Source organism: Leptonychotes weddellii, chromosome 13, assembly GCF_054177405.1.
Source record: "Leptonychotes weddellii isolate Sample4059 chromosome 13, ASM5417740v2, whole genome shotgun sequence".
In the NCBI taxonomy this organism is placed as follows: Eukaryota; Metazoa; Chordata; class Mammalia; order Carnivora; family Phocidae; genus Leptonychotes; species Leptonychotes weddellii.
The window spans coordinates 12064686-12079304 of record NC_138381.1 but is presented as its reverse complement, the minus strand read 5'-3'; the positions used below and the strand labels follow the sequence as shown (position 1 = coordinate 12079304).

General features: G+C 46.9%; 1 protein-coding gene across 2 annotated transcripts in view; it reads right to left on the bottom strand.

The window, feature by feature from the left end:
• The window catches only part of KDSR (3-ketodihydrosphingosine reductase), a 44784-nt gene extending 31862 nt beyond the window's left edge, over positions 1 to 12922 (bottom strand). The window contains exons 1-5 of one of the 2 annotated variants that reach the window (XM_081801078.1): positions 12764 to 12922; positions 7758 to 7847; positions 5466 to 5522; positions 1130 to 1195; positions 839 to 934 (exon numbers count right to left, since the gene is read on the bottom strand). In XM_081801078.1, coding sequence (XP_081657204.1) covers positions 839 to 934; positions 1130 to 1195; positions 5466 to 5522; positions 7758 to 7847; positions 12764 to 12871 — 417 coding nt within the window. In that variant the 5' untranslated portion in view covers positions 12872 to 12922. The remainder of the gene's footprint in view (positions 1 to 838; positions 935 to 1129; positions 1196 to 5465; positions 5523 to 7757; positions 7848 to 12763) is intronic. The other variant, XM_081801077.1, reaches the window with a different exon arrangement.
• Positions 12923 to 14619: the final 1697 nt, after the last annotated feature.

The following is a 14619-nucleotide window of genomic DNA, read 5'->3' as shown; positions in this document are numbered from 1 at the left end:
TCCTCCATGAAAGGGGGATGTAATCGACCTTCTCAGAGAGTAAAGCATGCAAAATCCACTATTACAACGAAGGCTAATGGAGCATGAAGGAAAAGAGAGTTGATACCATGTCAACTAAAAAACCGTTTTGTATTTCAGGATTGCAAATCTGATGTCCATTTATTTAGAGCTGACAGAAATTACTAAGAGACGCTCCCTGGCAAACCTGTTTAAAAATATAAACCAAGGGGCGCCTGGGTGGCTCAGTCGTTAAGCGTCTGCCTTCGGCTCAGGTCATGATCCCAGGGTCCTGGGATCGAGCCCCGCATCGGGCTCCCTGCTCCGCGGGAAGCCTGCTTCTCCCTCTCCCACTCCCCCTGCTTGTGTTCCTGCTCTCGCTGTCTCTCTCTCTGTCAAATAAATAAATCTTTAAAAAAAAAATATATAAACCAAGATAGGATGCGTTATCTTTTTGTCTTGATTTCAGAACTCCAAAGAGTCTGCTCTTGAGCTTTTCTGGTTTACCACTGTTAAAAGCCCTGACAATCGAGATGAAAATCCAGCATCTCTTGGCTTACAGAGAGCTCTCTTGAAGAGAGGACCTCGGTGAATCGTCACCATGATGCATGTCCCATTTTACAGCTAGGGAAACCAAGGTCCAGAGACTTGTCTAAGCTCTTAAGGTTGGATGGTCATGGTGCTGGAACCAAAACCTCGTCCAACCTTCCCCTAGCCTTAGAAAGCTTCTATAAATCTGAATGTGTTTTATCTGTTTCGTTTGCAAAGCCTTCCCCTGTGGCTCTGTTCTACTTGTAGTATATGAGTTGCCCAATGAGCAAAAAAGCAAATGGCTACTTACTTCAAAAGTACTAACTTCAAGATCTTCAAATTTTCCCGAAAGTGACATTCCTGCACAGTTCACAAGCATGTCTACTGGGCCCAGTTTCTCCTGTGCCTGGAAAAATTTATCAGAGCAGGCGTTAAGAAAAAGAAGAGAAGAATCAGTTTTGTAGCAAATCAATGCCAATAAATAAAGTCTATACAACTATTAAGGCTACAGAGATGATTTATCAGTTCCAAGGCACACACCAAAATGGGAAGAACCAACTGAAAGGCAAGTGAAATAATTCCAGTTAGCCCAACCTCTTACTTGTTTTATGACATTCTCTACTTGGCTGTAGTCTTGAGATACGTCAACTGATATACAAAGCACCACCTGTTAGGAAGAGAGAAAAAAAAAAAATGATCAAAGCCACGCAGGTGTCTAAAAGTATTTTTTAAAGAATTTTTTTAATGTAAAGACAATTCTTGCCAAAAGCTAGGAAGTCTGCTTTTGTAGGCACAGATTGCATTGTTGGAAATCTGCTGACCGTGCAACTGCAGAGCCTAATTTTCTTGGCAGTTTTCACAGAAAACTCTCCTGCGCAAACGCAAAAACATGTCTTAAGAGATGTTGGTCAAAGTACACATTTTCAGGCATAAAATAAAAAAGTTCTGGGGGTCTCGTGCACAGCATGGTGACTACCAACAGGAATACTATATTGCATACTTGAAATCCACTAAGGGAGTAGATCTTAACTGTTCTCAACACACACACACAAAATAACTGTGTGAGGTGATGGGTGTATTAATCAACTTGAGGTGGTGAGCGTTTCACAACGGAAATGTGGATCAAATCATCACACTGTGTCCCTTAAGCACATACAATTTTTGTCAGTTATCCCTCAGTAAAGCTGGAAATAGAAAGGAAAAGAAATGTAAAAAGCTCCTCTTGGAACGCCTCTAATCCACAGTGACCGAGAGCAGGTCTGAGATCACGTGCGGCCAGATGTCGGGGGAGGCCTGGACCACAAGGAGGCACGTGGAACTCTAGGAGCAGGGACATGCTCTGTGTCTGGATTTCAGTGCCGCTTTCACACGTGTACATATCTGTCAAAAGCCATCAAACTGTACTCTTTACATGGATGTGGTTTACCGGACATCAATTATAGCTCTGGGCGTTAAAAAGAATGCATAAATTACATAAGGAATAAATAAAGCGTACATAAATTGTATCTTAAGTTGTTAACATCTTAGGTCGTTAAAAATAAAAACAATAAATCTAATAAATAAGCTTAAAAAAATACTCCCCTTGGAGTAATCCCAGAGCTCTGACGGCCCTACTGGGACTCCATAGCGTCAGGTGGACTAAAGAGATAAGCAAACAATACCTACTCACAAAAGCCACCTTAGCTTGAGTCCCCGGCTCAGAGCCTGAGCCTGGTGGTCTTTCAAGGCCAAGGGTCGATCGGGGCCTGTGCGAGCTTGAGGTCCCCGACTCTGGACAGACTGGCCACTCACAGGGGTCAGCAAAGCAAGCCGCAGAGCCCACCTGGCCCAAACCTGGCCACGCTCAGGGGTTCAAAGCACAGAGATGGCAGGAAGAGCCCAGCCCATGCTGGCCACGGATAACAATTCCATTCAGTCTTTGGAAAGGAAGAAGGGAAGTAAGGGAAGAAGGAAGGAGGGGGGGAAAAAAGCACATATCTCCGTGCTTACTTTGATAGAAATTTATAAAATAGCAGTTCAGAATACTAATGGGGACTAACAATGAGCTATTGTTTTAATTTCCCTTTTTGGATCATGTTTTCAAATCTAGAGCTTAACCTCTGACATTGGAATGTTCTGTGTGCCAAGGGCGGGGAGGGGTCGCGGAGAGAAGCAGAAAGGCATTTCACGACTTCTCCGTCTGTCCATGAGTTCTTCTGGGTGGAGAATGGCTGCCAAGCTAGGGGCAGACAGAATGAGTGTGCACAGGAGGGCACGTCCACATACACACACGTGCCCACGTGTGGCTGCAAGTCGAAGGGGGTGCAGTGCGGTGGAAGAAGCAGGCGCAGGCTTGGCAGGCCTGGCTTCCAACGCTGCCCCTTCGTTCACTAGCTGGGCAGAACCTGCTCCAGGAAGGGTGTCAGAAGCGAGTGACGACAAAGGTCCCTTCCAGCTCTGAGAAGATACGATGTGGGGAATAAAGCCATGACGTGAGAGGTGATTGCCTTAGAATCTGATGCGGCAGGCAGGAAGTCTTATTTGAGGCAGGAAGGAACCCTATCCGAATGATCTAAATTCCTAAGAAAAGGAAATGGCCCCCTTCACAAATGTAATAACCTGGAATATTCCAGAGGAGCGGCCCTTGGGTTTTATTCCTGTGATCGGGATTTTTACATGAGTCTTTTTATACAGTATTAGATCATTTACTATAAATAAAAGCTATCCCACAGACAAGTAAAATTTTGAAAAAAAGGGTTCACAAACCACCAGGAAAAGTGTCCACAGGGGACTGCTTGTGCTAAGCTGTGCAGCAAACCCCTTCTGTGCTGGTAGAAGGAGCGAGCTCCCTCTGGCCCAGGCCAGCCCTGCCTATCTTCCCTTCCCCGATGCAGATGGCAGGAACTCGCCGCATGACCTACAGCCTTCTGACGGCGGAGGTGGGGGCAGAAGTCATGGTGAAGAAGTCCAGGGCACCAAGATGGTGCTGACAGCAGGCCTGGCCTTCAGCCAGGAGCACATGAGCTCCATGGTTTTACAGGATACTTCTTTCTCTATCAGAACTTACACGAATACGAAAAAAAAAAAAAGGGGGAGATTTGCCAAGCTGGCAGTTTTCCAAGGTTCACGGGCTTCAGAGAAGGGGGCACAGAAGCCAAGGTACTGGAGAAAACCTCACATGTGTACACAAGGAGATGTGGATGAGGACCTCTACCTGCGCACAGAGCGCCAAAGCAGAAGACCTGCCGACAGCCCACGCACGGGGAAATGGCTGCGTACACTGTGGGTACCTGAGACTCTGTTACAAAAAATCAGGCCGATTTATTTTTCATGACAAGGAAAGCTCTCTAACATATTTTGGAGGGGAAAAAGAGGCAATTAAAACTACAGTGAGGGGAATCTGGGTGGCTCAGTCAGTTAGGCGTCTGACTCTTGCTTTCGGCTTGGGTCATGATCTCGGGGTGGTGGGATCGAGCCCTGCACTGGGCTCCACGCTTGCTTGGCATGGAGTCTCCTTGAGATTCTTTCCCTCTCCCTCCCCCTCCACTCCTCCCCCTGTGCTCGGGCACTCTCTCTCTCAAATAAATAAATAAAATCTTTTTAAAAAAATAATTAAAAATTAAAAAAAAAAAAAAACTACAGTGAAATATCATTTAAAACCCATCCGAAAAGCAAAAATTAGAAAGCCTGCCAATACCAAGTGTTGGCAAGGATGTGGGGCAACAAGAGGCCCTGAGCACTACTGGTGGGCATGTACCCGTTTCGGTGAAGCTGAGGATGCGTGTGTGCTGTAACTATTTCTCCACACTTCCATTTCCAGGCACCGTCCACTCTTGCACGTGTGCGCAGAGACATGGAGAAAAACTTCCGTAACAGCAAGAAATAAAACTAACCAAAAAACTGGAAACGAAATATCCACCAACAGTAGAACTGATGAATAAGAGGTCTTCTATATATATCCAGGAAAACGCTATCCAGCAGTAAAAAAATGAATAAACTATGACTTTACGCAGCAACACAGAGGAATCTCAAAAGCAGTATCCAGTGAAGAGATCAAGTTGCACAAAAATACCTAAAGAATGATGTCCTACAAATCTACACAGACAGAAAGTAGATTAGTGATTGCCTGGGGCTGTGGGGGTTGGGAGGAAGTGGGGAGTGACAAGGTCCAGACTTTCTTTACAGGATGACAGAAAGGTTCTAAAACCGATTCTGGTGCTGGTTGAGCAACTCTGTGGCTAAGCCAAACGCCACTGAGCTGTACACTTTAAATCGGTGAGTTGAATGGTATGTGAAGAATGCCTCGAGAAGGCTGACAAAAAAAATAATGATGCCATAAAGTTCAAAGAGACGCAGAAATAAACAGCATATTATTTAGGGTCACATGCACCATCTAGTCAAATTATAAAGAAAAGCAAAGGACGAATCAACATGAAAATCAGGTTGAGGGTTGCCTCTAGGAATGAGACCGGAGGATATGGGCAGCTGATATGGGCTCCCAGGGGGGTTTCAGGGGCCCTAGTAAATCTCATTTCTTAAGCTCGGTGATGAGTGTCATAGTAACTTGTTATTATGTTTTATACTGAAAGATACATATATGTATACACACAACGTTTTAGTCATCCAAAAATGCCATAACCCCCCCAAAAAATTTAGTACCCCATTCCCCTTAAGTGTTTGTATGAAGTTACCTTAAATAAATAACTGAAATAAAATCATCTTCTAGAAAAACATTATTTGATCATTGGTACGTGAAAGTCAAAGTCTGTACATTTTTGGTAATAACCTGAACTCACAGACAATTTAAATGATTTTGCCTTTTTAAAAAAAGTCTAATATGTATTTTAATTAGGAAAATCCTACAGGCTTTACATGAACTATTCACAGTTGAAATAACACTTTCCTTTACACAGCTGTGCTGATTAGTACAGAAAATGTATCACGAAGACTGATCATACCTGTTTATCATTAATAGAGTGCTTTTCAATTTCTTTCTTTGCCTGCAGCAGCTTGTCCTAAAAGGAACAGAGCACAATTAGTTCTGGTGATTGTCTATTTGTCTGCTTGTTCGTTTAAATGGGGCAAGAAAGCAATTATTTGTGTAAGTATTTATTAAAGTCTAGAAAACACGCAAGACAGCACCTTTATTGCATCGCTATGGGCCACAGTCTATGAAAGAAAGAAGCTGTGAAGTTATGCTCGGCTATGATTAAGTGATAGCAAGGGTTTTCTGAAAGATAACAGAAAAATAAATGAACTGCAAAATCCCAGTTAACAGTACTAATTGCTGATGGGCACCATCTCACTGCTAATAAATGTTTTGATCTGACATTATGTAGTTGTGACATAAAACAAGAACCACCACATGGTCGTGCAATGCTTCCCAATGCTTCAGGGTTCGTGTGATTCCACTTCAAGAGTGCTTTCGTAAGAGACTGTCCAATATTTTCCTCCTCTCCCATAAAAGCAAATATAGTAAAAATCACCTTTTAGATAGATTGAGAAAACCTAATCCTGGCTACTTTCGAGAATAATCTTAAGACAAGCAAAGCCACCCTGTAACTGAGAGATTCTTCCAAGGTCTCAATTTTGTTTGCTTGACTCATTTTTCAAGAAGAGAGATATATCAGTTTACAGTTCTTAATTTGTTCTAAAAGTTGTAATTTAAAAACATCAGGACAGCTAGAGAAGAACAAAAAAGGAGGGGAATCTTTCGGAAAGACACGTGGGTGTTCCGAACGTGGATGTGTCTATAATAAAATAATATTCTATTAATAGACAAACACAACTTGCCTTGTCAAAATTGGAATAAACAATTATATTAGAAAATAAAGAATTTCTGGAAGCCAGAAGGCTCATCTACTCATTCACGTCTAGCAATGCAAGGACCCACAGAAAGAGCTTCTGAGCACCTGAAACTTGGGGCCACCCGTGGTTCCTTTTCACCTATCTTCTTTCAAATATCAGCACTATTTAAATTTCACATAATGCCATTTTATTAAAGTTACATTCTCTGGATACCTGGGTGGCTCAGTCACTTAAGCGTCTGCCTTAGGCTCAGGTCATGATCCTGGACCCCCGGGATCGAGTCCCGGATCGGGCTCCCTGCTCGGCAGGGAGTCTACTTCTCCCTCCGCCCCTCTGCCCCACTTGTGCTCTCTCCCTCACAAAAATAAATGAATAAAATCTTTAACTAAACAAAATAAAGTGACGTTTTCCTTCCCGTCAAGTGGCTTTGATGCCAAAGCGAATTCATTGTTAGAGATGTCAGGACACAAATGAGAGGAGGTAGCAATTCTGCCTTTCTTGATTTTAAGAAGAAATCATGAACATCAAAGCCTAATTCTGTGCCAATATTTAAACATTTCCCCCCGAGGCCCTCCATGGCAGCTGTGCACCCCCACCTGAGTGGTTGGTCACCCCACTGTTGCCCTCCTTTGGCATATGTGAATCCAAAGTCCCCAAGCAATGATGCCACGCTGGTGTTCCCATCCTTCCATCAACCCTGCCCTCATGTCTTCATTCTGCAACTCTGTTTTGAGCACCCGCTGGGAGCCAAGCATGACACCAGGCACGGAACAGTGCCAGGTGGCCCATAACACAGGCATGGTGGCCTCCCCCCACCAACCCCACCTCCCTGGAGCCAGAGGACTCCACAACTGTTCGTGTGAATCCAGTGTCATTGCTTTAGCTGTGGAAACAACTTTGTCAAGAATAACAGACCCTGCGGCGGCGGGGGAGGGGGGGCACAAAAAGAAAAGAAAAACAGACTTTGTTGACTTGACACAGAAAAACACTGTTTTGCTGCAGTGCTGGGGAGGAGCAAGATTTCCCTGTGGAGTCTGGGTTTCATTAGAGATGTGCATCATCTCGATAATAAGCAAATTACAGACAGACACCTGCACGCCTTTCAGGACTCGGCTATCAGCTCGGCCATCGGCTCTGCCTTCTCCTGTGGGCAGGTGGACGCCCTCCCTGGCTCCCTGCGGCCTCTCCCATCTCCACCCGCAGTGCCTCTGATGTTGCCTAACAGCTGTCGAAACTAAATAAATATTTGTGGAACTGGCCTGACTTCAACCAAGAAGTCTTTGCCCCGAATATGAGAAATAACCAGTCGTCCAAAAATCACACCTGGAACCAGAGATACGAGCCATTTCTCGCACAGGTTCCCGAATCCCAGGACACGCACACCGCCTCTCTGGCTAATCCAAAGCCGAGTAAGGGAGTAACAACACACCCAGAAGACTTACCTCATTTCGTGCCACCAGAGTTATAAACGCTCCTTGTTTATAGCACTCGATAGCAATACACTTTCCAATGCCACTAGAGCCTCCTGTAACCTAAAAGCAAAAATAATAAAATCTTCTTAGCTCTTGAAATTGCCCTGCTGTGGGAAGTTTATTTCACACGACTATGATGAGCTCTAAAACCCAATCTACAAGAACCAGATTTTTAGCTATTGTAGTTTCTTCGTCCCAGACTTAACGAAGGAAGTGCAGACATGAAAGATGTTACTGTCAGCGGGTCCTGCTGCCGATTGTTTTCGGTACTGAACTATAAACTGCACACCTATATTTTTCTGCATTCACTGGAAGGAAAGTGCCCTATAAATTGAGCTAATAAATAATACATTAGTCTACCTCTGGTTCCAAATTCAAATGAATCTTATTTCCTTACTGCATATCTCTTATATGACTCTCTCCACAAGAGATGCAAAGAAGAGCTACCTGCACAGATCTTCTAATATTTTACATGACTGCTTATTATAAAAGAAATACATGATCACATGGAAATATTAAAAGGCAAAGTTTTCCTTCTTGTACTATTCTGCCCCTCACAATCTAGCTCAGCCCTACTGGCTGTCTTTGAGTTCCACGCTCCCTCCAATCACAGGGCCTTTGCACATTCTATTTCCCTGCCAGAAATGCTCTTCTCCCCTCTTTTCATCCAGCTGGCACCCATTCACCCATTAAATCTCAGCTCAGGGGCACCTGGGTGGCTAGGTCAGTTAAGCATCTAACTGTTGGTTTCAGCTCAGGTCATGATCTCATGGGTTGTGGGATCCAGCCCTGCTTTGCCAGGCTCCGTGCTCAGCGGGGAGTCTGCTTGAGATTCTCTCCCTCTGCCCGTCCCCGCCCCCCAAATAAATAAATCTTAAAAAAATCAATAAACCTCAGCTCAAACATCACTTCCTCAGGAAAACCTTCACTGACTGCCCCTTCCCTAACCTCAACCCACTTTTCAGCACCGCATCCTTTTTCCTTTACTTTATGGCACTCACATATTCAAACGGCCATGCATTTATTTGTGTGATTATTTGATTCACGACCATCTCTCCTATCACTGCCTCACACATGCCATAAAAATACCAACTCCATTTCTGCTCCCACTACATTCCTAGCACTCAGCACAATGCCTGCATATAGGAAGGACTCAATAGATACTTAACTTCGTAAGGCAATATTATCTTTCCAGTCATTTTTCCTATGCAAATTATATAATATGGGGCAAGAGAGTGGAGGCTCAGGGTTGTCAGGTGAAGGAAGTGGGGAAATATCAGAGAGGCATCTGACCTTACATGGTATCATATCCTACTTTAAAAAAACATGTATCTGGACGCCTGGGTGGCTCAGTTGGTTGGGTGTCTGCCTTCAGCTCAGGTGATGATCCCAGGGGCCTGGGATCAAGTCCCACATTGGGCTCCTTGCTCAGTGGGGAGCTTGCTTCTCCCTCTGCCTGCTCCCCCTGCTTGTGTGTTCTCTCTCTGACAAATAAATAAATAAAATCTTTAAAAAAATAGAATAGGATAAAAAATACGTATCAAAATATGTCAAAAAACTAAAAGGCTTCACTATATTACATTAAGGAGCTGTATTAAAACTTAGTTGACAATTTCCCTGTAACAGACATTAGGATTATTTCAAATATTTTACTGTTAGATATAAATCATGCTGTAGTGAACATCCTTGACCCCATCTCAATGATTTTAAAATTATCATAAAGCCACTCCTATACAATGTACCAATCTCCATGGATGCTTAGGCTCCCCTAGTTTTCTTTAGCCCCAAGTCCTCACCATTGAAGAGATTTCCTTGGCAGATAATTAACCAATTATCTCCAGAAGGTTACTGTAAAAATCTACCTGCTGCCCCAGCTAACAGATGCCTCTGAGGAGCTCTTTGCTGCTGAGATATTTCACGGGTGGCCTTGGCTTTTTAATTCTCACCAGCCATTCCAATTCCATAGTAATTAACAGGCCCCTGGCCATCGTATGATGGTGTTGCTACTGCCTCGATGTCCCTCCACCCAACATCCCCTGCATACCTACCTATCCAAATCCTACCTAGCCTGCAGAGGCCAGATCCAAAGTCCCCTCCTCCAGGAAGCTTTCCTGACTCTTGTCACTCAGTCCTGTCCTTTGCCTATCACTTTCCACTCTGTGTACACGTCTTAGCTCCCTGACCAGACCGCAAGCTCCTTGAGGACGAGCACCAAGTCCAATTTATCTCCCCCACTCTGAGCACAGAACCTGGCATAAGCAGTTGCTAAATAAGTACTCAGCCTACATTAATTTGCAGAAATGGTGCATGGTTCCATTTCTCTGAAAAATACGATGCCAAAAAAAATTGGAAGTAGTCTCCCTATTTGTTATTCAATAAATCAATGGAAGTTGAAGTTACGAGGTTACTGATTAAACGTACATGCTCTAAAGTGCTATTGCTGTGATTGCTGTCCTTTTTCTAGACTGTGACAGGTAAGCTAGCACAGCCAAGAGACCGTTCAACCTGATCACTTCTAAGTTTATTCCATAAGAGCAAGGGTTAAGACTTCAATCTTTCGGTCCTAGCTCGTGAGAAACTAACCTTCTAACAAAGCTAATGCTTAGAAGGTATCTAAGAATATACATCAGCCAAGTCTAGGCTGTGTTATTCTGAATGGTAGAACAACATGGTGGAGATGGCTGAGAAAGTGGGAAATATGAATGGAGTTGCCTGACAATTGGTAAACTGGGCCCAGATGTGGGACACTAAAGATAACAGCCTAATTTCCTTTCCTTATCACTGCGTCTTAACGATTCAATGCAAAATATTATTTAAATGTTACTATCTCTTTCATCACATCATACACCTCTTTTTTTTTTTTTAAGATTTTATTTATTTACGAAAGAGAGAGAGCACATGAGAGGGGGGAGGGTCAGAAGGAGAAGCAGACTCCCTGCTGAGCAGGGAGCCCGATGCGGGACTGGATCCCCGGACTCCAGGATCATGACCTGAGCCGAAGGAAGTTGCTTAACCAACTGAGCCATCCAGGCGCCCACATCATACCCCTCTTATTGAGGGCAAGAGACAGGGTGGTTTGTGGCAAGAACTGCTTCCAGTCATCTCCAAAAAGGAAGGACCTGATTTTCCAGTTCTCCCCAAGTCGATTAAACAGGTTTTAAACCTAAGTACAGATCCTGTAATACTTGTGCTGCTTTATCACTGTCATTAGGGAGATAACAGTAGTGTATGCGAACTGTTCTAAATAGAAAGCAATAAATAATTGTGACCTAAGTCTGTTCATGCTTTCACATAAGCAGACATTCTAAATGTTAGCTCCCTCTCCTAACACCACCTGGTCCGGTCCTAACAAATCTCAAGAAAAAGAATGGTGCTTTCCCTCATCTTGTGACATTAAAAAAGAAGACAGATGGTGACATCATGTGAATTATTCATGTCATCCTCACATTATTTATAGTGGCGTATTAAAATGGGATGGTGAAAATAAGAAATTTTCTTAGTTTACCCCAACAGACTGATTATCTTACTGGTGGCCTGCGGCACAATGAAGCTGGAACGACTGGAGTCAAGATTAAGTGAAACTCCCTTATAAATACCCAATCGAAATGCTCATTCCTGCTTTTGGCTTTATGTTTCCTTCCAAGTTATGCTCTGCAAACGTAACTTCTGCAAGATTCCAACTTTTAAAGCCATGCTTCTGAGGCAGAAGTTCTCTTGGAGACGTGACACTTTCAGAATTTGGCCTCACTGTAAAGTTTGGCTTCTCTCGCTCCCTTCTGAAATGAATTTACACTAACCTCATCTACCTTGCACATCAGGAATAGCAGGAGTTGGAGACATACTAATATTTTTACAAAGGGCAAGGTAAAGAAAAATACATTTTCTCATTCACAAATGCTTGTCCAGATTTAAAGCCCACTAAAATAAACAACCAGCCCAGCCCAGACAGCTCGGTGGGGAGGCTCCACCTCAGCCGAGACACGCATATGTCACCTCCGGCAGGATTTGTGCTGCCCGCTTAGGAACCAACTCTCCTTATTCAATAACCTCCCACCTCGGGTGCCTCGGGGTTGTGAGATCCAAATAAGGAAACCGATGAGAAAGCCACAGCAAGTGGCGAAGTGCTGGGCGCAGGTGAGGAGGCATTCTCTCTCAGTGGAAGGAAGGTGCCGCCACCTGCAGAAAAGGGACACTAGCTTCCGGTAAGAAACGAACCAAACCCATCCGCACCTCCTTCATCCCTAATACACCAGCAGGTCGGTGAGCTCGTCCATCTGCCCCTGAAATGATGGCAGAGCTCGGCCCTGAAACAGCAATCAGCCGACCCCGGGCTGAGCTCCGACAGACCAGCAGTGTAGACCCGACAGAAGCGTCCCGACACCGCTCAGCCCAGGACCGCCAGCCCCCTGGGTTCGGGGCGGTTCCCCACCCCCCGCCCCCCGCCCCAGGTGAGTCACTTCCTGGATTCCTCTGGCAACTGCTCTTTCTGTCACTCGCACAGGCCGTCGGCCCGGTCCGAGCTGCCTCGGGGGGTCCCGGCGGCTGGGACCCCTTCTCTGCCGCCCGCCTCCCCGCGACCCGGCCGGGACCGCGCGCCTCGCCCTGCGCGGCCACCGACCGCGGTGTCCTTGGCAAACTTTCTCAGCCTCTCCGCTCCTCAGTTGACTCATCGGAAAACCGAGCGCAAAAATATCCACATCCCACGGATGCCCCGGGGATTAACGAGCGGCTCCCGAGCCACCGGGCGCCCCGGGACCCCGCTCTCCGGCCCCGGCGAGGGCCAGCTGCGGCGGAGGACGGGTCCCCGCGGCCCCCCGCAGGGACGGGGCCGGGCCGCGCGGCGGCAGGTGGCCCTCGGCGGAGAAAGGGACGCCGGCGGCTGGGCCTCGGTCGCGGGCCGGCGCGCCAGGGGGCGGGCTCGGGGCGGCCGAGCGGGCCGGGCGGCGGCGGCGGCGCAGCAACAGGAGGCCACTCACCACCACATGCGCCCCGGGCAGGGCGAGGGGCTTGGGGCTGATGAGCGGTGACACCATGTAGAGCAGCAGCACGAACGCCACGAGGAAGGCGGCCGCCAGCAGCAGCATCGCTCGGCGGGGCCGGGCCGGGCCGGGCGGGCGGGCGCGCGGGGCTCGGCGGCGCGGCGATCACGCGCGGCCGCGCGCAGCAGGAGCCGCTGTTTGGGTTCGCGGCCGGCGCGGGGCGGGGCGGCGGCCGGAGGGGAAGAGGCGGAGCCGGCCGAGGGCGCGACCGCGGCGGGGCGGTGCTTCCCGGAGGCGGGGGCTGGGGGGCCGGGGGGCCTGGGGCCTGTGCCCGAGCTCCGGGACGCGCCCCGCGACCTCCCGGGGGACGGGGTGTCCCCGAGCGCCCTCCCGAAGGGCCGGGGGGACGCTCCGGGGTGGGGTTGGGGTGCTTCTTAGGACCGCGGAGGCCGGCTTGCAGGCCTCCCAGAGCTGCGTCTGGGGGTGGGAGCCGCTCGGGCCCGGGTTCCGCCCTCGCGCCGGGCGGCCGCCGGAGCCGGGGGACGCGATCCCGGGCGCTCGGAGCCGCGGCGTGGGGCTCGGCAGCCCCTGTCGCACTGTGCGAGCCCTGAGATCAAGCCGACGTCCCGGCTCCATGTCGGGCCTTCTCGGCGTCCTCAGAACTTGGTCACAGCCCACTGTCGCGTTTCACAGCACCGGGAAAGCCTTGCCGTGGAGTTTAAAAAGCCACTCTGATCGAATTTCCTTGAGCTTAAGAGTTCATCTCCTTTCCCAAGGCTGCGTTCAAAGCAAAACAAAACAAAAACAGCTTTGTTGAGCTCTAATTCACATCCCATGCAATTCACCGATTTAAGGCGCATAATAAACGGTTTTTAGCATAGTCACAGACTCCGACCACCACCGCAATCAATTTTAGGACATTTAGTTACACACACACCCCTAAGATATCTCGCACCCATCAGCAGCCACTCCCTGATTCCTCCCAACACCCTCCTCCCCCCCTCCCCCCCCCCCCGGCCGCCAGTCCTAGGCTATCACCCATCTTTCTGTCTCTGTAGATTTCCCTAAGCCGGATATTTCATATAAATGGAATTCTGCAATATGCAGCCCTTTCTGTCAGGCTTATTTCATATTGTTTTCGAGGTTCACCCATGTTGTACAATACAACAGTACTTCATTCTTTGTATCACCAACTTGTATTCCCTTGTATGAATATACCACATTTCATGTACCAGTTCACCAACTGATGGACATATAGGCTGTTTCCATTTGGGGACTATTAGGAATTCTGCTGTGAACATTCATGTACAAGATTTTGTGTGGACATATGCTTTCGTTTTAGGAGCAGAATGGCTGGATCTACGGTAACTCTATGTTTAACCAGAGCTGCCAGACGTTTCCCAAAGCAGCCACATCATTTTCCAAACCCACCCACAATGTATAAGGGTTCCTGTTTCTCCAAATCCCCACCAACACTTGTTATCTGTCTTTTTAATTATAGCCTTTCTAGGGGGTGTTACGTTTCCTTGTGGTTTTGATTTGCATAAGGTACATAGATTTGCTTGCTTACTTGCTTTTCCTTTCTGTTGTTGTTTTTAGAAATATGAAAGAACTCAGGGGCAAAGGAATTGATCTAATTTTTTCTTCTTTCTTTTTTTTTTTTAATTTATTTTTTTATTCTTATGTTAATCCCCATACATTACATCATTAGTTCTAGATGAAGTGTTCCATGATTCATTGTTTGTGCATAACACCCAGTGCTCCATGCAGAATGTGCCCTCCTCAATACCCACCACCAGGCTAACCCATCCTCCCACCCCCCTCCCCTCTAGAACCCTCAGTTTGTTTTTCAG